Source organism: Mesoplodon densirostris, chromosome 17 (assembly GCF_025265405.1).
Source record: "Mesoplodon densirostris isolate mMesDen1 chromosome 17, mMesDen1 primary haplotype, whole genome shotgun sequence".
NCBI classification, from domain to species: domain Eukaryota; kingdom Metazoa; phylum Chordata; class Mammalia; order Artiodactyla; family Ziphiidae; genus Mesoplodon; species Mesoplodon densirostris.
The window spans coordinates 64156714-64184024 of NC_082677.1; the positions used below are offsets into that span (position 1 = coordinate 64156714).

A 27311-nucleotide genomic window follows, 5' to 3' on the forward strand; every position below is an offset into this window, starting at 1 on the left:
CAATCAATGGAGCTGCGCCATTAGTTGAAACTAAAAAAATTCCAATTGATTGGATTTCAGGAGACTGGTTGAGCATTATAATGGTAAATTGGTTTATAAACTTGTCTGGAGGTCCCTATGCTGGAACTACATGTATTCTGAACTTAAAATTTGAAGTCCAATCAGATGTAAATCTAATATAGGAAGGGTTTTGCTTTTTTCTGGATGAGTGATGAGAGAACAAAGATTCCGAAAAAATATATTTTACAGAAGAACTGTTGGAGAAGATATGCTAACCTAGGAATTTTCTCTAGAACTCCGTAGAATTTTCACACATTCTAAGTAATTAGTTGACATAATTAGAAAAGTGTGAGCTTTTATCTGAATTAGGTGTAATCTTTTAATTGGATTTTGTACTTAAATATCTGCATCTGGTTTATTATGTAATTATATAATTGAAACAATCTGTTTCACAATACTGACGCAAAAGAAGTTACCTGACCACCTGACCCCTTCCCCATTTCCCCCCAACCAAAACAAATAAGTGTCATGAAATTTAATTAATATATTTAACAGCTCTTATGGTAAACAATAGACGATACATATTGCATTGACATTGAATTTTAAATCATCTAAAGTAGATTCTGCCCAGTCTCTGAGCAAAACAACAATTATGAACTTCAAAGGGAAACGCTGTACTTTGGAGGTGAATCAATTGCTTCCTGAATAAAACCAAACTCAAATTCACTTATGCAACTTCAGCATAGTCATGATATTTTGGGGATAATCTTTGCATGAGTCCAAAGTCAAAACTATGTAAAAACCATTCACAAAGAATTTTTGTTCTCATTCCAGCACCTTCCACCCTGTTCACCAGCCCCTACCCTTGGCCCATAGAGGTAACAAATTTTTCCCCCAAAGTTTCTGGTTTATCCTTCTGGTGTTTCTTTATACAAACATAATACAAACACATATCTTGTTTTCTTATGCAAAATAAGACTCCCCAATAGAGTGCATTATCATACATATGAATTTTTGAAATCTGCTTTCTCAGTCTAACTCTGATCTGCATTTCTCTTATTATAGAAAGATGAATCATCTTTCTGTATATTTAAAGACCACTATTATTTCTTTTTTGTGTGTAAACCCTTTGTTTACACGTTTTGCAACAGTGACATGTTTTACAGGAACTGTACTATTTGGTACGTATGGATAAGATGTTGGAACAGTGACATATTTCCAGGGTGTTCATGTGGCCCATCCATTTTGCCTATATTAACACTGCAAGGGACATTCCACAATTTTTTGACTTTCCGATCACAATCATCCCTTTCTTCTCCAAGGCTGGAACTCCCAGTTTAGCTACCTCCCACACACTCCACGTGTTAGTGGGCAACATGGACTATGAGCCCAAACACCTGTGCCTGGGATTAGTGACGTGAAAGCCATTATTCCCTTGTCTTTCTCTCAGTATGTTCCGAAAGGGGCAGTAAACAAGACGGCCACATACAGTGTCAAGATTCACTTACTGAATAAATTCAAGGTTCCTTGCTCAGTCATCAAAGCTTGTTTCAAAACAGTTTCACTGCTAATTCCAAGCAGATGAGAAGAAGTGGCCAAGGTGACAGCAGTGGGTGGCCCCAGCATCCCTGAGCAGGCTGGAGCACCTGGTGGCCAGCACAGATACAGGAGGTACAGTCTGTGCTGCTGTGCACACAGGGCAGATGTCCCTACTGCTTCTTTAATTTTTCAGAGTAATCCTGGCTATTATTCCTTGTCTACTTTTTCCACATGAATTTTTAGACTCATCTTGTCAAGTTTCAGAGGAAAAAAAAGACACTCCACGTTCTGATTATATTTACAAATTAACTTAGAACTGACTTCATTGTAATCTTCCAATACAAGATACGTCCTTCTACATGCCCTTAAGTAGATTGCCAAATTTTTCTTTATATAGGCTTTACCTACTTGTTCAGTTTATTCCTATACACTTTTTGTGTTGCTATTGTAAATGGAGTCTGTTCTTACATTATAACTTTTAACTAGTTGCTTGCAATATATGGAGCCTACTGATTTTTTTTTTTTTTTTTTTTTTTTACCACGGTTCTTTAATGGAGAAATCAGTACCAGGTATAAAAGTTTGAGGACATTTCTCTAGTTCACATTTCACCATCTTGTCCAAAAGTCTATTTTGGAGAATTTTTTTCATTTTTGCATTGTTAAACTTTATGCCATTCCTCTGATACTACACAGTACATTCTAGATTGTTAGAATTATAGAAAAGTCTGGCAACTTCACTGCTGTGAAAATTGGAACTACAGAAATAACACTATAAAAGAACTTAATACTATTTTGTTTATATAACAGTCTTTCAAAATGTAAGTGTAAAACTTTATTATTACCATAAATTGATAATAACTCCAAGTAAAGTAATAATTTAACAAAATGATAGACATAGTTTAAAATATTGAGAATTATTTTCCCTTAAAGTTAAAGTCACTAATATCAGTCTAGTAGGTTATGATATTCTCTCCCTCTTTCTGACATACTCCAACTGTCTTACATATGTAAATATACATAGATATTTATGTACGATGTATTCTTCTCTATGTGTGTGTGTATATATAAAAATGTGGGTTTATGTATATGTGCATATAAATATGTGAACACTTAGCACAGGGCCACAGTTACTGAGGTGGACACTGTGCTAAGTCACTTTATATTCTCATTTAATCCTCCTAATAATCCAGTGAAATAGGTATTATTCTTTTTTTCTTTTTTTTGGATGCATAGAACTGATTAGCTTTTATTCATGTTACAAAGAGTTCTTTTCAAAAATTATCTGTCTTTTTTTTTAACATCTTTATTGGAGTATAATTGCTTTACAATGGTGTGTCACTTTCTGCTTTATAACAAAGTGAATCAGCTATACATATACATTTATCCCCATATCTCTTCCCTCTTATGTCTCCCTCCCTCCCACCCTCACTATCCCACCCCTCTAGGTGGTCACAAAGCACCAAGCTGATCTCTGTGTGCTATGCGGCTGCTTCCCACTAGCTATCTATTTTACATTTGGTAGTGTATATATGTCCATGCCACTCTCTCACTTTGTCCCAGCTTACCCTTCCCCCTCCCCGTGTCCTCAAGTCCATTCTCTAGCAGGTCTGCATCTTTATTCCTGTCCTGTCCCTAGGTTCATTAGAACCATTTTTTTTTTAGATTCCATATATATGTGTTACCATATGTTATTTTTCTTTTTCTGACTTCCTTCACTCTGTGTGACAGACCCTAGGTCCATCCACCTCACTACAAATAACTCAATTTTGTTTCTTTTTATGGCTGAGTAATATTCCATTGTATATATGTGCCACATCTTCTTTATCCATTCATCTGTTGATGGACACTTAGGTTGCTTCCATGTCCTGGCTATTGTAAACAGGTCTGCAATGAACATTGGGGTACATGACTCTTTTTGAATTATGGTTTTCTCAGGGTACATGCCCAGTAGTGGGATTGCTGGGTCGTATGGTAGTTCTATTTTTAGTTTTTTAAGTAACCTCCATACTATTCTCCATAGTGGCTGTATCCATTTACATTCCCACCAAACAGTGCAAGAGGGTTGCCTTTTCTCCACACCCTCTCCAGCATTTATTGTTTGTAGATTTTTTGATGATGGCCATTCTGACTGGTGTGAGATGATATCCCCCTGTAGTTTTGATTTGCATTTCTCTAATGATTAATGATGTTGAGCATTCTTTCATGTGTTTGTTGGCAATCTGTATATCTTCTTTGGAGAAATGTCGATTTAGGTCTCCTGCCCATTTTTGGACTGGGTTGTTTGTTTTTTTGATATTGAGTTGCATGAGCTGCTTGTAAATTTTGGAGATTAATCCTTTGTCAGTTGCTTCATTTGCAAATATTTTCTCGCATTTTGAGGGCTGTCTTTTCCTCTTGTTTCCTTTGCTGTTCAAAAGCTTTTAAGTTTCATTAGGAGCCTATTGATTTATGTATTTTAATTGTGCATTCTATTATCTTTTGCTATGGACTGAATTGTGTTGCCCCACCCCAAATCCATATGTTGAAGCCCTAAACCCCCATGAGACTGTATTTGGAGATGGGGCTTAAGGAGGTAATTAAGGTTAAATGAGGTCATAAGGGTGGCACACTGTGTGCACACAGAGGAAAGGCCATGTGAAGACACAGCAAAAAGGCAGCTGTTGACAAGCCAGGAAGAGTCCATATCAAATACAGAATTTGCTGAAACTCTGATCTGGGACTTCCAGCCTCCAGAACTGAGAGAAAATAAATTTTTGTGGTGTAAGCCACCCAGTCTGTGGTACTTTGTTATGGTGGCCCAAGCGGACCAACACACCTTTCTACAACTAATTTTTGTTTTTAGTTGATTCTCTTATATATTCCTCACCTTTCCCCAATTTGTATACTTCCAATATACTTCTCTTGACTAATGATGTGGGCTAATAACTAATACAATAATAATTACAGTGACGATAATGTGCTTCATTGTCTTGTTCCTGATTTTGCTAAATATACCTCTAGTAATTTTCTATTAGTAAGATGCTGACTTTTAAGCTGAGATAAACACAAATACATATGCACATGCAGACTTTTAATCATGTTAAGGAAGTATAATCAATTTCCTTATAAAGCTTTTTTTATATTCAGGAATAGGTCTTGAATTTTATAAAATGCTTTTTCGGCATGTACAAAGATAATCATACAATTTTACCACTTAGATCTAACAATAGTATATGAATAGATTTCCTAACCTATTGACCATTCTTGCATCCCTCAAGCTCCATTCAATTATGATATATTATCATTTCATTAGTTTTACTATTTTTACCTTTTAACTCATTAATTTTTACCAGTATTAATTTCTTCTGCTTTTTTCTTTACTGTTCTTAACATTTTAAGTCTGATATTTAATTCATTTACATTTTTTCATTTTATTGATGTAAGACTTCAAGGCTTTTCTCTGAACTTTGTTTTATTTGGGTCCCAAAGATTCTAATATCTTATGTTTTCAAATGTTGTTATCAAGAACTGTTGCAGTTATGATGTGTATTTATTTTTTTAATGTTTATTTTATTTATTTATTTTCCTTATTTATTTATTTTTTTGGCTGAATCGGGTCTTAGTTGTGGCACATGGGATCTTTGTTGAGGCATGTGGGATCTTTTTCGTTACGGTGCGAGGTCTCCTCGGGTTTCTCTCTAGTTGCGGTGTGCGGATTTTCTCTCTCTAGTTGTGGCACATGGGCTTCAGAGCGCGTGGGCTCTGTAGTTGTGGAATGTGGGGTCTCTCGTTGAGATGCATGAGCTCAATGGTTGTGGCACACGGGCTTCGTTGCCCCACTGCATGTGGGATCTTAGTTCCCCGACCAGGGATCGAACCTGGTCCCCTGCATTGGCAGGTGGATTTTTTTACCACTGCACCACCAAGGGAGTCCCTTGATGTGTATTTTATTTTCCCTTCTACTTAAGAGTAAATAGTTTTTAACTTCCAAGAGAATAAACCCTTTTTTAAAAATTTTGTTATTGATTTCTAGTTTGCATTGATATTGAGAATTTTTTTTCTATTTTACCCACTTTCTGGATTTTTTGCCATTACTACGTCATAAAAACTTGAAGAAAGGTATATTTTTTCTATTATCAGGATACAAAATTTGTTACAAAGCCAGAAGACCTATTATCTATACAATCATAATGTCATTTGGTCTTCTATATCTTTACTTACCATTTCACTAGTATTAGAGAGGTAAATTATATTTCTCCTTCCAACTCCTGTAGTCTGTTTCAGGAATATTGCTGCAGTGTTTTGATGTAAAAATATTTTAAACTGCTATTGTAGCCTTGTGAATTATAGCCCTTAGTATTATAAATGGCCATTTTTTGCTCATTAATATTTTTAGAACTGAATTTGGCTTCATGGCATTTTAAAGTTACTACCCTTAAAACACAGTATTTGCTTGGTATACCTTGGCACGTCCTTTAATTTTTGACATTTCTAAATTACTTTAGGAGTTTTTATTTTACATACATTGTACACGCCTAATGAAACAAACTGAACATTTTTGCTAATATGTTAGTTAAGCTTATTTACATTTATTGATATCACAGACCTGGTTAGCCTCAAATGTCATTCTTTCATGCTGTATTTACTCTTTCTAGATGTATTTTTTAAATGTCTCTTTCTTTTCTTGTGCATTCAGTTCTTTTCACAGTTTGGAAGATTTAGACTTTTGATCCTCTAGTTACTATTAAACATGTGTGTTCATTTAACACCCTCAGTCGTCTCTTTCTTTAACCAACAACTAATGATTTCTGTTACAAAAAATAATAAAATTAGCCTTTAACCTCTTTCTGCTGCCTTTGCTCTTGCACAGCCCAATTTTATTCAATAGTTTTATATTCATTAGTAGTTAACTATATACTTTTAAATAAGTTCAGGCTTGCACTGCTTGACTTTTCAGCTTTAATTATATCTTTGATTCCTGAGTATTACAGTTAAGGCAATCAGCAACTTGATTCTATTTTCTACCCCCCGGCATATTTATTAGTTGCAATGTTTTATCGTTGTCAGAGTAGGTACTGTTTACATACTATACTATCACCCTGTCCCTCACGTTTTACCTTTAGTTCTACATATAAACATGTTCAATGCCCAACAGGCAGTTGCCCTGCCCAAGAAGCTTCAATCAGTTCTTGGTCGGAGAAATTCCTCAGAAAGTGTTCTTGGGAGCAATATTCCCTGAATTTTTGCATGTTCAGCATTTTTGTAGCCTGTATATACATATCTTCTTGAAGGACAGTTTTTCTTTCCTTGAATGTCTTGTAGATGGAGCTTCACCGTTTCTTGGTGTTGAATTTGTTTTTGAGAAGTCTGATGCCAATGTGATTTTCTTTCCTTATCATCTTTTTTATTAAATGCATAAGTAATTAATTTCCTTTGTTCCCTATAAAGTTCAATGGCTTATATTTGACCACTCTTGGTCAATTTTCCCAAGTTACACAGGGCACCCTTTTTATTTGTGGATTTGGAACTTCTTTTATTTCAGAAAATTTTCTGATTGTAGTTTTAAGCGTTCGCTCTGTCCATTTGTTTTATTCTTCTATTTCATGGACTCGAGTCTAGGTATATTGGATTTCCTTTACCTGGCTTTACTTTATCATCTTCTCCTGAGTCCTTTCTTTTTTTTTTCTTTTTTTTTTTTTTTTACTATCTCTGCGTTTATTATTTCTATCCACTATGTCTTCCGCTGTGCTTTCTATAAGGTCAGTTCTCCTTTGTGTCACTTCATAACTTTAGTTTTTATTTCAGAAATGGTTTATCTTTACTTTCTACACCTTTGCAAAGTCCTTCCAGTTCTAGTTTCCCATTCCCTTGTTGTTGCTCACCAAATCCATCACTTTAATGTTCACCAACACAATGTAAACGATTGGGTTATGAAGTCTACCCAACCCCAAACAATTCCCCACCTTGAAAGACCCACCTTAAACCACCTAAACAGAGACCCTCTCCAATCTTCTAACTGCTCTACCCTAATGTCCCCCTTTTGAGACACTAACAAGAGTCTATCAAGGTGTTGCTCTCCCTCATTGCAGCAAGTTTATTAAACTCAGCTTTGCCTGAGTAACAAGTTTCCCTGGCAGGTTTTTGTTGGGGAGCTGACAGTCTACACCAGACTCCCCCTTCCCACCTGGTTTTATTTAAATAAATAAAACCCTGTCTAGCCCTTTGTATGCTGTTCTCCTAGAAATAGGAGTCACTGAAGAATGTTTTTTAGAAGACTAGATCAAATTTCTTAATTTCATCAAATATCTTTCCAATCACCTAGCAAGGTGACTGGCAATAGAAAAACTCACAATTCTTATTAAATTGTTCTGAAATGAGCTGTAAACCAGGGCACAAATTCTGGTTCCATCTTGTACCAATTCTGTGACCCAGAAGAAATCACTGGATCTCAGTTTATACATTAGGATATTAACAACTGCTACGATATACAGAACATCTTAAAAACTACACATTGCTAAATATAGAATGTATTATAGGTAACATTTAAATATTCAAAAGTTTTCAATTCAACAAATAGTTCTGATGGAATGCTCTGTGCCAGGTACTGTGCTCATTCAAACCCCTAGGTTCAGATTTTCCTGATTTACTCATTTCCACTAACTTTCATTCCCACTCTACTTCAGCAGCTAGCTTTGATTGTCATCCTGTGATTATGTCATCACAGTGGTTCACCTTTGGAACTATCCCATTTGGCCCTTCCAATTATCTCTTTTATTCCCACAATATCACCTCTTTAACCTCATGAAATTCTTCAGCCTCTGGAATCAAAATCATCACATAGAGCAAAGCTCTGATGAACAGGAACACCCCCTTTGGACTATTAATGGAGCAAAAAATAAACTGGATTATGTGATGCCACTGATACTTTGGCATTCCTTTCTTTTCCCTCCTTTTTCTTTCCCAACCTCTCTTCCTTTCTCACTGCAAGTGGCATTATTCAAACAAACAAATACAAAAATTCTTATAAGAAAAAAATGCATTCTGCTTGAAGAATGGTAAGAGCAATTAGGAAAATTACAGAAAGTAGTGCTCAGTTGTGATGGATAAGCAAGAATTTGTTAGGTGGTCAATGAGGCAAAGAACATCCCAGGTAGGGATGATGTGTTGCGGCTTCTATCACTCAGTCTCCCATGAACTGTGCGTCTACTTCATTATCATCACTGTAGTTGTCTGTCATCATCAAAACAGCTGATATTTACTGAGAGCTTACTGTCTCAGTGTAACAGGCACTGTGGATGGGCTAACCTGGCACTATCCCTAAGCCATTTCTCCTCTGCCCCCCTCAATCACTAGAAAAGTAAACACTAACTTTTCTAGTCTCCCTCGCGGCTAGGAATATCCACATTACAAAATTTTGGCCAATGAGACAGAAGTCAAAAATGGCTGAAGTGTTCCAGAAAGGCTTCAGTCAGGATGAATGTGGTTTGATCTTCCTGCCTCTTTCTGCTTTGAATCCAGACAAGTAGTCTGGAGCTGTGGCAGCCATTCTGCAACCGTAAAAGAAAAAAAACATGTCTGTGGAAACCTACTTTGAGACTTCTGTTTTTTGTTTTTTGTTTTTTCCACAATATGCAGGCCTCTCACTGTTGTGGCCTCTCCCGTGGCGGAGCACAGGCTCCAGATGTGCAGGCTCAGCGGCCATGGCTCACGGGCCCAGCCGCTCCGCGGCATGTGGGATCTTCCCAGACCGGGGCACGAACCCGTGTCCCCTGCATCGGCAGGCAGACTCTCAACCACCGCGCCACCAGGGAAGCCCAAGACTTCTGTTTTTTTTAATCTTTAAAATTTTATTTATTTTTGGCTGCATTGGGTCTTTGTTGCTGTGCACGGGCTTTCTCTAGTTGTGGTGAGCCGGCTTCTCATTGTGGTGGCTTCTCTTGTTGTGGCGCATGGGCTCTAGGGTGTGAGGGCTTCAGTAGTTGGGGTGCATGGGCTTAGTTGCTCCACGGCATGTGGGATCTTCCTGGACCAGGGCTTGAACCCGTGTCCCCTGCACTGGCAGGCAGATTTTTTTTTTTTAAACATCTTTATTGGAGTATAATTGCTTACAATGGTGTGTTAGTTTCTGCTGTATAACAAAGTGAATCAGCTATACATATACATTTATCCTCATTTCTCCTCCCTCTTGCACCTTCCTCCCACCCTCCCTATCCCACCCCTCTAGGTGGTCACAAAGCACCGAGCTGATCTTCCTGTGCTATGCGGCTGCTTCCCACTAGCTATTTTATGTTTGGTAGTGTATATATGTCCACGCCAGTCTCTCACTTCGTCCCAGCTTACCCTTCCCCCTCCCTATGTCCTCAAGTCCATTCTCTACGTCTGCATCTTTATTCCTGTCTGGCAGGTGGATTCTTAACCACTGCGCCACCAGGGAAGGGACTTCTTTTTACTTGAGAAAAATGAACTCCTACTGTTTAAGGCCCTGTGTGCCTGGGATTAACATTACTTAAAGCCAAACCAGTCCTATGTAATAAAGCCAGGAACTGTTCTCAAGCACTTCCTAAGTATTAACACAGTTAGAATCATTTGGGGTCTTAAGGTAATTTAGGAGACCATTTAGCAGAATCTTATCAAACTGGTGATCAACTGTGTACTATATGTTATAGGATTCTAGTAATGTTCCAGTGGTCTAAACTTGGCTTGGTCCTCACAAGCTTTTAAGCAAAACTAATGAGAAACAGAAAAATTATCTCATAGCCTTTAGTCTCTATTTTGTGAAGAAAACCATACAGCATGGGCAGAAAATCTGGAGTATATAAGGTTAATGAGAAAGTAAGTAGGATCTATGTCAGGAAAGACTGGCTAGGATCACAAACTGTATGCTATATAAAGTAGACAATATAAAAATGGAAAAACCTGAACTGTTTTAATAATCAAAAAGTACAAGTTAACATTTTCTTTTTTGTATGAAAATTGAAGATCCAAAGTCTAAAATATAGTGCTATTAGTGTAGTAATTTTTTTTAAAAAGGAATTAAAACAAACCTTTTGATTTTCCTGTATTTCCTCCCTCATATGTTGATTTACAGCAATTCTGGTCAGAGATCTGGGAACATAAATACAGATACAATTCATTCTTCCTTAAATGTTTGGACTCATCTATGATTCAATGCAATATAATACTTTGTACGAGAAACTAAAAACTCTAAAGGCATCATGACTGAGAAGTGTACATATCCACATAGACTATTTGACAGATGGTACTATGGCTTTCATTTGACAAGGGTATTTGATTCAGGTGGAATAGAGACTGTCAAAAGTTCATGTGCACAAACTGTACGCATTACATGCTGTCACATTTTTCAAGAATACTTGATTGAAAATGCTATTTTGTGTTGTTTTGCCCATAGGGAGAAATTCTATATAAAATTACCAATGTCATTATATGTATTGCTACAAATAGGCAATTTTTGGAATATGTGTATATAAAGAATTTTGGTTAACCTGAGATCTTTACCATAGTATGTAAGTTCTAAAATACTGATAATGTTGACTTCATATATTCACTCTATAAGGGAGCTTATAACTCCCTTATAATTTAAAAACAGAGCAAAATGTATTTTAAATAAGTCTATTAATTATATTTATTTGACCTAGTAACTACTAAGAATGCTTAATTAGCTATTTATCTGTCAATTTTATGCATAGAAGAAAATGATTTAAAAATTAAAAGACTGTTAATGCAAAGTTTGGCATTAAGTAAAACTCAAGCAGAAGGGTGTATCTTAAAACAACCCAAAATAAGTGTGTATTACCTCCTAAAATCTGGCAGCATTTGAGATTAATTGCAACTGAAAATCTGATAATGCACATTTTTCATTCATTTATCAAGTATTTCATTTCAATGAATATTTACTGGCTGTCTACAGAGTGACTTTATTTTTTTGATGAAAAAAACCATTTATTAAGTCTGAACATGTATGGAGGCAAGATTTTTATCCTTGGGTATCAATTATGGTTGCACCATTGATGGAGTCTGGAGGAAACCAATTCAACTCGCTTCAACCCAAGATTCAGGAAGCATCCACAAGTTCATGGAGTAATGACTTATCAGAGAAACTGTAGAGATATGCTTAAGCCTACAATTCAGCCATTAAGCAGTGTTAGCATAGTTGGCAATTTTTTTTTAATGACCAACCACAAATTAAGAGCAGAGTTTAGCCACAAAACCCCTGAAGAGTTATAATGACTTACCGTCAAAACAGCTAATCAACTATTCTCCTAAAACTGAAATTATTTCACTTTATTTGATCGAGTAATTTCAAAAGCTACTGTTAGTTAACAGCACTGTGGCTAAACATCTATGTTTATACACAAATACATATTTCATGTTTTAATATACATATACTGACTTCTCAAATTCTTGATTTTGCTTAAACTAAAACTGAGAGTCATGTCAATATATTCATTTTTAATCTGTAAATAAGGTGACAAACCTCTCTATTTTCAGGGTATCATGAAAAGGTTCTTGGCATCCTGTGGCCAAACATGTAATACTTATTTATCTTACAAAGGTATTGACTGTCTAGATTCAGGATTCAGTAATTTGTGCTGTGGATAAATGTACCAAAGTGTCTGAAACAAATAGAGGCATAGTGATTATCCACTGCTTAAGAAGGGATGCTGAGGGCACAGGATGCTCTCCAATTCCTCTCAGTGAAACACTATTGCTGCACCTGTCACATGTTGTATATCTTCAATATAAGCTAACTTAGCTTATATTTTACTGGTTGCTTATAATGTTATACTATTATTCCTACAAATGCATCAAAGTCTTCTTATTTTGTAAATCCTTATAAAACATGGTAACTAGAATTGTATCTACTGGTTACTTCTAGATATGGAAATGTATTATCTATTGAACTGGAAGATGCGTTTAATGTAATATTAATATTTCTGAAAGCAGTTCAATTAGATATCTTATTGGCAAAAAAGTATTCCACAAAAATATTCTATACAATTAAGACATTACTAATTGCTTGGAATCTGAAAGGGCAGGAACATGATTTGGCCATACATTGGGCATAGGTCTATTTAGAGTAATACTTTTCATCATCCTCTGTAGGGTAAAGAGAAAAGTATCCCCTTATTATATACTGCTTAAATCAGTTTTTTATTGGATTACCATCTCTCACTGTTAACGTTTAAATAATTTTTTAAATACATTATTTTTCCTTTCCATTTGCCTCTAATTCAAGAGTTCTATTTTGTAGTATGTATACATATGCATGCACAAGCCAATATTTTGCTCTAGTTAAAAAAAAACCCAATATACATAATGAAAAGAGATCCTGATCTCATAAACACTATATATAACAGAATTAACTGATATCATTATGTTAAATGAAATCAGCTATTTTCATAAAATTTATTTAATGGAAAGAGTTCTAACTATAATGAAATCAATAAACTTTAATATACCTGGCTTTTATGGGGAAGTTCTGCGAAATGTCCTTCATTAATTTTATGGCATCATAAACTGGAGTGGACATTATTTGAGAAGCTGCTTGAAAACTAAGATCTGGAAGGAAAAAAATATCATTAAGGAATCTAGCATAATGTTAGACCTTAACAGACATTTCCATGTAATTTAAATAACCCTTCTTGCCATATATTCATTATAGACACATTAACAAACACTCATATTTAGCATTATTCAAAAGTTTTAAATGAAATGGAAAGCTATTACTTACATCCAATAAGGTAAGTTTTACACTTTTATGAATGAGTAATTGTCATTTAATACCAATTTTTTGTTTTCCACAAATTACAGTGGAAAGAGATATGAAAAAATAGATATGAAAAGAAATGCTGACGCAAAGCTATCTTTTCTTAGGTTAAGTGAAACTGGCAACAAAAAGCTTTGACAAAAAGAAATAAGAGGAAGGAAAAAAGAGTTTTGAAGAGCCAATTCTGAAAAGAACTTTAAGATCTAATGTGTTCATTAACTCAGTAAATATGAAACATTCACTTTCTTTTTCAACATTTTTTACCTTTATACAACAATAAAAATAAAATCCTAAACTTGGTATGATTTTACCTGAAATGATAGTTTTCTGGAAAGAAAAGTGCGTGTGGCTTACTGTAATCAGTCTCAAGTATGACAGAAGCAGTAATCTGCATCTCATTACTTTGTCAAGAGTGAGAAAATGATTTTAAAACTGAATTATTTCATTACCTAATAGTGAGGCATTTTATTTCTCTTTAACGTCTCACCAGAATTGGAATCCTAGCTTGTCAAATACTAGTAAAATGACCAGTTTATCATAGCGAGACTAGTTTTGTTTCTACCTTTTCAATGTACAGTACAGTGGCGAATCCATCTGGAGTCAAAGCCTAGAAAAGATGTTCTCAGGGCAGCCTCCCATGGACTGGTAAAGTCTAGTAGACCAAGGTTCAAACTCCAGCTCTACATCACTTACTAGCTGAATAACCCTAAATAGAATTTCCTTAACCTACCTAAGAATGTTTCCACTCCCCAGCACTAGTGGAGCTATCAGTGCTCACTAAAATCTCCTAATTGCAAACACAATGGACTCTTTTCAGTCCTTACCTTACCAGGATCCTTCTGCCATAGGATCACTTCCTGACAAGAAAAAGTAAAACTTTCTATTCAATAAGTGGTGCTGGAAAAACTGGATGTCCACATGCAAAAGAATAAAACTGGACCCCTATTTTACACTATACACAAAAATCAACTCAAAATACATTAAAGACTTGAACTTATGACCTGAAACCATAAAACTCCTAGAAGAAAACACAAGGGGGTAACTTCCTTAGCACTGGTCTTGGCAGCAATTTTTTGGATTGAACATCAAAAACAAAGACAACAAAAGGAAAAATAAACAAGTGGTACTGTATCATACTAAAAAGTTTCTGCACAGCAAGGAAATCATCAGCAAAATGAAAAGGCAACCTATGTAATGGGGGAAAATGTTTGCAAATCATTATATCTGATAAGGGGTTACTATTCAAAATATACAAGTAACTCAAGTAAACTGCTACAGCCACTATTGAAAACATTATGGAGATTCCTCAAGAAATTAAAAAGAACTACCATATGATCCAGCAATCCCACTTCTGGGCATATATCCAAAGGAAATGAAATCAATATCTTGAGAGATACCTGCACTCTCATGTTCACTGAAGCGTTAGTCACAATAGTCAAGGTATGTAAACCACCTAAATCTCCATGGACAAATGAATGGATAAAGAAACTGTGGTGTATATAAACACAATGGAATATTATTCAGCCTTAAAAAAGAAGGAAATTCTGCCATTTGCAACAATGTGGATGGACTGTGCGGGCATTATGCTAAGTAAAACAAGCCAGACAAGAAAAACAAAACAAAACAAAACAAAACACTACACAGCATCACTTATACATGGAATCTAAAAAACGTCAAACTCATAAAAACAGAGAGTAGAAAAGTAGCTGTCAGAGGCTGAGGGTGGGAGAGACAGGGAAAGGCTAGTAAAAGGGTACAAACTTTCAGCTCTAAGACTGAATAAAATCGGAGGATTTAATGTATAATATGGTGACTATAGTTGATAACATTGTATTATATAATTGAAATGTACTAAAAGAGTAGAACTTAAATGTTCTAACCTCAAAAAAAGTACCTGATACATAAGTAGGTGCTCAATACTGATGAATGAACAGTAAATTTACAAATAAGATCCTTTATGTGTCTTCTTATTCTCTTGCTATTAAAGGCAATTTTAAGTAACATAATTTTTAACTGGTGTGTATATATTTATGCTTTTTTAGATGAGAAAACTTAAAGTCATTACTTATATGATTGATATAACAACTTATAAAAGAGTATTTCTTGTTTTGTTTTGTTTATGTATCTTTTTTTTCTTTTTTTTGGCGGTACGCGGGCCTCTCACTGTTGTGGCCTCTCCCGTTGCGGAGCACAGGCTCCAGACGCACAGGCTCAGCGGCCATGGCTCACGGGCCCAGCTGCTCCATGGCATGTGGGGTCCTCCTGGACAGGGGCACGAACCCGTGTCCCCTGCATCGGCAGGCGGACTCTCAACCACTGCGTCACCAGGGAAGCCCTATATATCTTTTTAAATTGAAGTAGAGTTGATTTTACAATGTTGTGCCCATCTCTGCTGTACAGCAAAGTGACCCAGGTATCCACATAGGTACATCCTTTTTTTGGTATTCTTTTCCATTACGGTTTATCACAGTATAGTGAATATAGTTCCCTGTGCTATACAGTAGGACCTTGTTGCTTATCCATTCTAAATGTAATAGTTTGCACCTACCAACCCCAAACTCCCATTCCATCTCTCTTCCCCCACCCTTGGCAACCACAAGTCTGATCTCTGTCTGTGAGTCTGCTTCTATTTTGTAGATAAGTTCATTTGTGCCATACTTTAGATTCCACATACAAGTGATATCATTTGGTATTTGTCTTTCTCTTTCTGACTTACTTAGTATGATAATCTCCAGTTGCATCCATGTTGCTGCAAATGGCATTATTTCATTCTTTTTTATGGCTGAGTAGTATTCCATTGTATACCTGTACCACATCTTCTTTATCCATTCATCTGTCAATGGACATTTAGGTTGTTTCCACGTTTTGGCTATTGTGAATAGTGCTGCTATGAACACAGGGGTGCATGTATCTTTTCGAATTACAGTCTTGTCTGGGTATATGCCCAGGAGTGGGATTGCTGGATCATATGGCAATTCTATTTTTAGGTTTCTGGAACCTCCATACTGTTTTCCATAGTGTCTACACCAACTTACATTCCCACCAACAGTGTAGGAGGGTTCCCCTTTTCTCCACACCCTCTCCAGCATTTGTTACTTTTAGACTTTTTAATGATGGCCATTCTGACCAGTGTGAGGTGGTACCTCACTGTAGTTTTGATTTGCATTTCAAAAGAGTATTTCTTTTGAGGATAGTATATGATGAAAGACCTTGCCTGAGAGCATTTGGCTGCATGATGTTATACTTAAAAACAGTACAACATAGAGGTAAAGAAAGAATTTAGGCTCTAAAATGAGAGAGACCTGCTGATTTTAGGTATCACTCATTTGTGCTTTATGAGACTGGTGACCTCGGACTAATTATTTTGTGTGTATGTTTCTCAGTTTCATCATCTGTAAGAGCAGGATATCTATCAATATCCCATGAGTTTTTTTAAAATTAATTAGGATGATGCATATAAAGAGCCTAATACTGTGCCAGACAAATAGTATTAGCTAACATTTTTATCACCACCAATCACCATCATCATCATGACCATGGACAACTATATTTTACTCAGGTCTGATATGACAACTAGTCTTTTAAAACTTTTTACAACATGAATGGAATTTTGCTTCACATATGCTGTTCAAAAGCCCCTGAAAATTCACTCATGAAATCAGAGAAACTGTAAATAACAAGTAAATGAATATAATATTAGCATAGTCTATTAACATCTTTTGCTTTTTTCTAAACTATTCCATACCTAGATGACTCATAAATTATTTAAGTCCTTCGCTTTGCCTCTGAAATCCAGATTCCCATATTTAACTGTCTTCCTGGTTTTACCACTTGGATACTTCAAAAGCAGCACGTTCAATAACAAATTTGTGATATTCCCACCCATCTTTGCCCAAATCTGGTCCTCTTTATAGTCTTCTCTTTCCAGAACATCCACCACTGTCCATCCAGCTGGGGAAACCATGAATCCAGCAGTTGTTCCTCATATCTCCTCTCCCTCACACTCCACTTGCAGCCCCTTGAAAGGGTCTTTGATATTCTCCCTAAATAACCCACCCTCAAATTTATTCTAGCCCTTCCTCAGATCTCAATTCAATCACCACTTCTTGAGGAACCCTCCCCTTTCTGTTACCCCTTCCCTGCCCCCATCCCACCAGTCAGATCTTCCTGGCATATGCCCTCCTTCATCTTACGTCCTTTTACTTTGCAGCAATTACAATGCTTATTTTTACATCGGTTTTTAAAGTTGTTTATGTTTGTCCAAGATCCTTTGAATAAACATGGTGTCTGCTTTAACTCTTATCTTCAGAATACAGCACTTTTTCAAAGTGTCAGTTGGAACCCATTAGTTAGTAGTGAAATCACATTAGTGGATAATGTGAAGGGCTTTTTTCTCAAATGAAATAGGGTAGAGTAAAAGAAAGTCTTGGGCTTCCCTAGTGGCGCAGTGGTTAAGAATCCACCTGCCAATTCAGGAGACTAGGGTTCGAGCCCTGGTCCGGGAAGATCCCATGTGCTGTGGAACAACTAAGCCCGTGCACCCTAGAGCCCGTGCTCTGCAACAAGAGAAGCCATCGCAATGAGAAGCCCGCGCACCACAGCAAAGAGTAGTCCCTGCTCGCCACAGCTAGAGAAAGCCTGCGTGCAGCAACGAAGACCCAGCACAGCCAAAAATAAATAAATACATTTATTTTTTTAAAGTCTTATAGAATTAATAAAATGTGGTAAACATACATATCTATGCTGAAGCTTTCTTTTTAGTTTTAAGCATATCTGTGTATTCATACATTATACACTTGTATATGGGTCTTGATGTAAAATATACTTCCTACTCCAGGTCTCAGCCAAAAATTATAAAACCATGGTTGTAGGGACATGACTGACTCCTAGTAGAAATTCAATAAACACTTGTTAAATCAATCAAAAAAGGAAAAGGTCCTGATCACTTACCCTCTCCTGAATCTACTTCCTTGGCTTCTGTAATGTGCTCTTTCTTCTAGCTCTCATCATTCCACCGTGTCTACTTTCCCCACGTGGACGGGCACGTGGACACTCCCTTGGGCACTGATTTGGGCACTCTACACTGTCAGTTAGCGCCCCCACCTTTAAAAAACCTCTATGCTAATATTTTCAACTTTTAAATCCTCTCCTTTTAGTATAAGGACTTTATATTCACCCCACTATTGGAACTGATCATCTGGATATGTCACCATCACTTTAAGTCTATCTTTTTTAATGCCAGTCTCATTATTTCTGGGCCCCGTATTCAACCCCCAAACCCACTTACATGTTTTATATTCTCTCTACTCAGGCTCCAAGCTGGAAATTTTAAGTTCATCTTTGACTCTTTTCACCTCTTAAATATTTGCTAAATCTGGCCTTCCTCTCTATGCCTTTTTACCACAGTCATAGTTCTATCTCTCGCTACACTGATTCAATGATGTCTTAACTAGATTTCCTGGTTCTAGTCCATTCAAATATACCATCCACAGACATCAGTGAGGTTAATTACAAGTAAGCTAACTTTGCATGTTCTCTGTTTACCAGCCTTCAGAAGCTCCCTATCACTTACAATTTTCTAAATTATGGGTCTCTGAAATTGACTGTGCTGACAGTTAAAAAGCTCTAAAAATATACTAAACCCCACTGAATTGTACTCTTTAAATGAGTGAACTGCATATCAAGTATATTTCAGTAAGTTGTTATATTTTTAAAAAGTTGATGAGAGATGTGATAAAAGTTATAGTTCCACAGAAAAGTGACATATTCCCATGACCCACTAAATATTACAAATAATAAAAAAGAAAATTACAAACTGAAAAGGAATTTTGGTCCATTCTCAAAATTTGGTTCAGTCTCAAAATATCTGCTTATAGGATGTCAGTACGGGAGCTATTCTAAGTTCGCAATGAAACATGCGATGGTCTGTTAAGTTCAAAATTTTAAAGAGAAGAAAACTAAGATTTAGTTTTGATTTCTCCTGACTTACTAATCAGGATTTCTAATCAATGCTATAGATTCTCTGAAATGTGATTTAATACCTGAGATGAATCTATAACTCGTGTATACTTTAAAAATGATTAGATGATATCAAATAACTGTACTTTATACAATTTTAAATCTTACAAACATAAAAATATGGTTTGCTTGATGAATAACCTTTTAATTAAATTTGTATTTCCACAAAAGTAATGTATATTAGTCACATCATTAGTAATCATTATTGCCTATGAAATAATATATATCATGTTATATAAAAGCCTACTTAACAAAACAGAGATAACTTACCAATATGCTATGTTAATGTGGACTGAAATACTATACCTTGTAGTTCCCAGACTTTCAAAGGCATCATTTCTTTATTACTCTCAATCAGGTATTTTTGGAATGTTGTCAGATTATCTCTAAGATCTGAATATCTTTCTCTGTATTAGAATATTAAGTAATGTTAATTATCATCACCTACCACAAATTACTACTATACAAGCAGTATATTTTTGAAATTAACTTTTCCAAATACTTAGACACAAACTAACTGTTCATCAAGATAATAATAAATAGTGATGCAGCTATATCCACAGAACTTAAAAAGAATGAGGGCGATATGCATGTCTACTTTTTTCAATGTATAAAACAAAACAAAAGAAAACAAAATCTGGAAGGATGTGCTCTCATTTGTTAACATTACCTGTAAGGGATCCAAGTGTGAGGGCAGAATTATTAGTTTTTATGTTATACACTTTTTATTTAACATTTTATAAATTACAAGTCTTGCTTTTATAATTAAAAATGAAAGCTATTTTATAAGGAAAGACATTAATGCTTCCTATACAATTTTAGAGTTTACTCTATTTCTGAAAAGTTCCATCTTTGAAACTTATAAAAAACTTAAATAAGGTAATTCTGCCTAATTAAACATATCTAGGTATTTTTTAGAGAGTGCCAAATAATAATGCAGCATGATATTTTACTATACATATAATAAAAACTATAATCTTCATTCTTCCATCTCTCATGAAATCAAAACACAGTACCATTTCATATTATTAGACAGAATTGTTTTAAAAAAACTTTATGTAGCTATCAGCACAATTTATAAACAAATACATATTTTCAACAGTAAAGAGAAATAAATATTTTAAAACGTGAGATGAAAAATAAATATACAGAAAGATTAATCTTATAGTTAACAGTAATAAATGTACTAAAATTTCATATCTTGCAATTTTATTACAATGTGGGACCACATTTTGAAAATGAATCAAGTCTGCTCTTACAGTGAGAAAGCAATAGAACTTCTTTGAAAAGAAGTTCACTATGAATTAAATTAACCACTCCTTTCTCAATATTTTAAGTTACAGAGTAATACTAAGTTTGTAAGAGCTGTTATATCGTTTTTCATATTTAATCATAAGCTTAACGATAATTTTCACGGCTAAAATTATTTATGTAATTCAGGCAAAAACACATTATTCATACAATACCTCATAACAGAAGGTTTTTGCCTAAATCAATTAATTGTGTAAAAACTAACTTTGAGTATTTCCTCTCTAAAAAAAAACTAATATCCCAGGGTCCCAAAGGCTTTCTAGAAGACATGCAATTTATTCCCATAAATAGTTACATTTAAAAAAAAAACAGAACTATGCATTCTAAGATGCAAGACACAGCTGGAAATGGAATAAAAATGTTATCTACTAAATAAAAGTCTTACTTAAATCCATTTTACAAGATGTATTAACTTTTTAAGGCCACTAGTATACAACTTGTCCAGTAAACCGTAGAAATATAACTCAGTCATCTGTATGAAGGAGCATAGTGTCCAAAAATGTTCCCCTCACTCTGTACAGTTATCTACTCACCAGGAGAATGGACTTAAGTGTCCTTTATAAATATTTGTAATACTAAATAAGAACTAAAGATATTAATAAAAATGGTTCTTTATTTTTAATTAATGTTGCCTTTATAATAGAATCATAAACTTTCCCTTCTTGTAAATAAGAGAAACCACACATAAAACGACAACAATCCCCATCCATTAACATTCAGAGAGCACTCACCATCCTATTCCTTGTCTTCAATCAGTGATGCAGGAAAAAAAAAAAAAAGGGGGGGACAGAACTTCACTTTTTTGAAAGGTTACTTATATGTGTATATGAAATTAAGACCAGAAGTTAAAAGGTATCTAATATGGCAATATATGGCACAGAAATTTAGGGAAGTAAATATTTTCTCTTCTTTTGAGACATGAAATTTTTAAATTTTTCATGCTAAAAATCCAATATTAACTATGATTTTTGTAACCCATTAGATCTGTAAAAATTCCATAAAGTTTTGTTTTAGTTTTTAGCCAGAGATAACTCTGATCACTTTCAATTCCAATATCTCTAACCATACTCATTATCCTGTGGAATTAGTGATTATTTTTCAATTTTGTGCTTTTCTGCATTAACCACGTGTTACTTTTGTAATAAAAACAATAGTATGTATATTTTTAAAATGTGAAACATATGCCAACCCAGCATACTGAATCAATTCCTTTAAAAACAAACTTAAGAGTATAGTAATAGTTTCATTTCAATTCAGACTTACTTTAATTTCCCAAAGAGAAATCCTTGAACTTCATTTGTTTCAGTAATATCTTCTACAGTAGTATTAGTCACAGCTATATTTTGGAAACAAAAACAAAATAAAATGAAAATATTTCAGACTGGAAAATATGTAATAAAAAATTAGAAGAACTCAAAATAAAATAAAATTCCATTTGTTTTACCTTGTTTTTCTTTCATGGATCAGCTTAATGAGACATGAGTGTGCTCTCTCTTTTTAAACAAGCTTGATTATTAAATATTTTAAAACCATCATAAATGCTCTATAGATCATTTCGTAGTCACGTTCTATTTTATACCAGAATGATAAACCAAGGAGTCTGCAACAAACCCTGGGCTTAGCTCTTAAGCCAGCAAGAAATCCAAACCCTAACAGATACAGGAGTTCTCACATTATTTCTGACACCTTTAGACATAATCAAGAAATCTTTAGAAAGACACCAAAACTCATGGCCTCAAAGAATAAGGATATATTTTATGTTCGTTTCTCTTCCCCTCTCCTTTACTTACCAATAATTATAGCATACAGTGTGATAAGTGGTATGTGTGAGGGTACTCTGGGATTCTAAGAATCTGTGACTGTAAGCAGTATGGGCTACACTCCATCAGAGCTCATCAAGTACACTTCTCCCTTCTTACTTGTTTGAGAGTCTGGACCTCTAGGACCACAACTAAAAACACTGGGTGCTTTGATCCAGTCTTCCTTTCCCTCCCTTTCATTCATTCATCGGGCAAATATTTATCGACTGCCTTCTATGACGCCCGATGCCTGCCAGACAGACACCAGGAAGAGAGACGCAAAAGACACAAACCTCAGTTGGTGGAAAAGGAGACAAACAGACAATTTTAACAGACTGTTTAAAACTTTTCCAAAAGAAAGCATAAAATATGTGCAATATAGAAAAGGGAAAACCTTCCTCTGACAGAGCAGGAAGATGGGCAGCCATCTCAGAGGTACTGACTGATATACATGATTCTTAAAAGATGAATCGGCCTTAGATGAATAAAAGAGGTGGGAGAAAGGAGGAAGGTTTCAGGCAGAAGGAACAGCATATGCTAAGGGATGAGAGTACTCTACAGAGGTCACGAAGGCTGGGCATGGAGCCACACATGGAGGCATCCAGGAACAGAAACTTATTCTGTAGAGTAGTTTAGTGTTACAGGACCACAGTGTACAAATGAGAGGGCTGAGGGACAGTGATTAGGCAGAAAGAGGCCAGAATGTGGAAAGATTTCTCTGTGATGCTATATATAGTACTTGAATTTATGACGAGGTGACAGGGAACCAGTCCGGGATTTTAACTGGTGGAATCATAAAGTCAGATTTTCATCATAAGAAGTGTGGTCAGAAAGCACTGTGGAGAACAGATGGATTATTCTATTTGGGGGATGAGGGGACCAGGGGTACTGAAGAGAAGGTCAGTTACAAGCCTGATACCCATATACAGAGGGAAAAAAAGAAGTGAACTAAAGGAGGGGCAACTAGAATGGAGAGAAAATATATTCCGAATGTATGAAAATATTTAATGTGCAATTTGTAATATAGAAATACATGTGATCACATGACTTTAAAAAAAATTCTACAAGCCCAAAGCTGGCTAGAAAATGCCTTATGTTACTACCATGACTGTTAAACAAGATACTAAATTATAAAGCACTGTAGAGCTATATACAAGCTATATGGAAATATATAAAATCTGGGCATTATTATTTCTACTATACTTTTTCAGTAACTCTTTAACCAGCAGGATTTTCAATCACAATAATACAGATGTTGATTTGTAGCACATTCAATAGGAGGGCTAGAGCTAAGCTGTGATCAGAGTAAGGCTGCCAGGACCGGATCTTGAATAGAAACACAAAATTGTAGCAGAAGCAACATCTGAGACCATATAAAAGAATGAATTAGAAACTCTTAACCAAGAATCAGGTACAAATACATTTCCAATGAGCCAGGTAACAAAAGATTTCCATAGGAATCTGAAAAGTTCTTTAGTGTTTTTAGGTCTCCAGAATCCTTCATCTAGAGCATGCATTCAGTACACAGAACATAGACACTGGACTGGTAGATCACAAATCTAATCAATCTACTTCATCTAACCTAATCAACTCACAGCCCTCTCCATCCCACTTCAAAACAAAAACAAAAGCAAAAACACAAGACCATCATCCTAACTTCATTATATATAAATACTTCAGACCAAGACTTGTAAGACAGTGCTACCAATGAGTTTTAGGTTTACTGAGATACTGATCCCCTTAGAGCGCCCCCACCCTTGCTCCCAGGGGGTGACTGGGCACATCATGGGCCAATCTGAGCTCCTGGGTCAGTCACCTCTAGCCATAAGCAGCCTCATCGATTGCTTCTACGTACCCTACATATATTATCAATTTTTATATGTTGCGGAAAATGGTTGGGAAGCCATTGAGTAAAAGCAAATATGCTACTTCCACTTTTTGAAGTTTTTGAGAGCACAATATGAAATGTATTTCTTTTAGTTTAAATTCCAACTAAGGAGGAACATGTCTACCCTGTCTCCAGCCTCAAATTAACGTGTGTAGGATTACAATCATTTTCTTTTTTCAAATGAAGTGTGTAAGCCTCCAAATTTTCATTCTACTCAAATACACAGAATAAACTTACTTTTGACTTGGGTATCATCCAACGCTTTGTATTCTGTACTCTTAATAGCTAGCTCCACACTATAGCCAGATAAGTACATTTTCTGTGAGGCTGGTTTCTGTTCAAACACATTTATTTAAAAAAAAAAAAAGAGAGAGAGAGAATATTTAGTCAAACATCTGCTTTTGAATTCAGAATGACTGTGTATTAGGACATTAGGGTAAATTACTAATATTGAAGTAATCACTGTGAAATATTGTTATTTGGGGGATATTTATACTCTCTCTAGACAGTCTATCAAGGAACTAGAATTTGGTTGATTACCACTTCTTTACTTTCTAAAATCCTTCTCATGACTCTGATGTTTTAATTACTTTTTTACAATGAAAAAAATATCTGATCTTTTTCTGTTATACCATGGTAACTTTGCCATCTTTCCCATGAATTAATTAACAGAGGATCCCATACAATCGAGTTTCAACAAAACTGTGCTCTTTTGGGGGAACTACACAAGATTTGCTAAACCAGTAAATGCTATTCATTTGCTAGTTGTCTGCATGTAGGACATCCAGAGTGTCCCCAAAAGCAAATACTAGAAAGTAAGGGCAAAGGAAACAAAAAAGCTCAGTGCCTTGAACAACCTATTTAAGTCTTTCTTCATGTTTCTCAATGATTAAAATATACCAAATGCCACAAATTAATACCTATCCTTGCAGTGAGAGGTAACAATTTGCCTAAAACTGAGTTGTCTGAAGTATTTATGATCAGCATTTGGTACCTTTTCTTTCACCTTTCCAAAAGTGCAAATATAAAACGTACTTCTAGAGACCACTCTGTGAAGGAAGAGAAGTCATCACATTTTTTCAAAAAAGTAAGCAACCTGGATGAATATATGTAATATTTTAGAAGATGTCTAAGGTTCTTTCTAGCTTCTAGACTGAAATTCTTATCAGTTGTGCTACAATCATTACCATTTGGCATATTCTTTCATGGGTTAGAAAACGCATTTAACCTAGCACTCAGCAAACTCCTGTGAAGATGTTATGTGTCTTTGCTTAACTAACGTTTGCATGAGGGCAGTTTTGCAATTCTAAACATGACAGAGGAAGAGGCACAGGACAAACAGAAAGAAAACCTTAAGTTTTCTTTAGTTTACTCTTCTTTCCTCCCTAAACTTGTTCCTCAGCCTTCAAAATAAGTATACGACCACAGTGACTATTCCTGGACTGTTCTATTTCTAAATAAGATGATGTAAGAATTAGTTTCAGATATGCAGACAAGGGTTTAACATTGCTGCCCACACTAAAATTTAATTTGCTAACTTCTCAGGCACATGCTATAATGAAAGATAGCATGAGGAAACTGGGTGGTTTATAATTATTGTAATATGACAAAGTTGAATATCTTTTAAAGAGTTTTCAATTTCATCCAGCTCAATTTAAAAACATATTTTGACTATCCACTCAAAAGACAGTCAGTTGGTGGCTAGGCAAACTGAACCTCTAAGTCTACATATCTTGTTATAGTTCATAAAAGAAATGCAATTTCACATAACCAATTTCCATTATCAGTTCTGGAATGTTACCAGCTCCTCAGTAATAAAGATAAATGTTATTAATTTCATATTTACTTTCTCCTTTTGAAAGGTATTGATATAAAATTTGAATTGTAGTTTAATAATTTTGGATTTGCAAACCAAAAATGCTCGTAGGCTAAATCAACTGGTGAAAAGAATCTTTCTTCATTATCCTATTTCTTCTTTCCCCACAAAAAAGCATCTGTTCAGAAGGTAGCACAGGGACTTCCCTGGTGGCACAGTGGTTAAGAATCCGCCTGCCAATGCAGGGTACACGGGGGTTTGAGCCCTGGTCTGGGAAGATCCCACATGCTGCGGAGCAACAAAGGCTGTGCACCACAACTACTGAGCCTGCACTCTAGAGCCCACGAGCCACAACTACTGAGCCCGCGTGCCACAACTACTGAAGCCTGCGTGCCTAGAGGCCGCGCTCCGCCACAAGAGAAGCCACCCCAATGAGAAGCCCATGTACCAGCAATGAAAACCCAATGCAATTAAAAAAATAATAATAAATTAATTTTTTTTTAAAGTAGCACAAATGAGTCTATTTTTATTAGGATTTCATGCTGACTAGATTTACAGTATAACTATTTTGGATGTACAATATGTCATTAATTAAATAGAAGGCCATAATTTGATGCTACAAAGTACCCAGATAGCTGGTGAATATGCTTTCACAGAAGTATATTTAATGGTCACATTCTCCAAATAATAGCTTGGGACACTGATTCCCAATAGATGACTATACCATCCGGGGGTGGGGTGCATATTAAAATCACTTGGGGAACTTTTTTTAAAAAGATAAACATATACTTTGATCTCCCATTCCTTTTCTGATAATTGACATATAACATTGTATTAGTTTAAGGTGTGCAACAAAATGATTTGATATCAATTCAAATCAAACCCTTGAACAGCATGGGTTTGAACTGCGTAAACTGCACTGGTCCACTTATACATGGATTTTTTTCAATAGTAAATACTACACTATTGCATAATCCATGGCTGGTTGAATCTACATATGCTGAACCATGGATACAGAGGAATGGCGTATATATGGGGGGCCAGCTATAAGCTATACAAAGATTTGTGAACGCGCAGAGTGTTGGAGCTCTTAACTTCCAAGTCGTTCAGGGTCAATTGTATTATGAAATGATTGCCACAGTAAATTTAGTTGATGTCCATACCTCGCATAGC

General features: G+C 35.5%; 1 protein-coding gene across 1 annotated transcript in view; it reads right to left on the bottom strand.

Moving 5' to 3' along the window:
• Positions 1-27311, bottom strand: part of UGGT2 (UDP-glucose glycoprotein glucosyltransferase 2) — a 186408-nt gene that overhangs the window by 125783 nt on the left and 33314 nt on the right. The window contains exons 6-10 of the mRNA XM_060079905.1: positions 24560-24656; positions 21899-21971; positions 19631-19731; positions 12999-13098; positions 10563-10623 (exon numbers count right to left, since the gene is read on the bottom strand). Of these exons, the coding sequence (XP_059935888.1) occupies positions 10563-10623; positions 12999-13098; positions 19631-19731; positions 21899-21971; positions 24560-24656 (432 nt within the window). The remainder of the gene's footprint in view (positions 1-10562; positions 10624-12998; positions 13099-19630; positions 19732-21898; positions 21972-24559; positions 24657-27311) is intronic.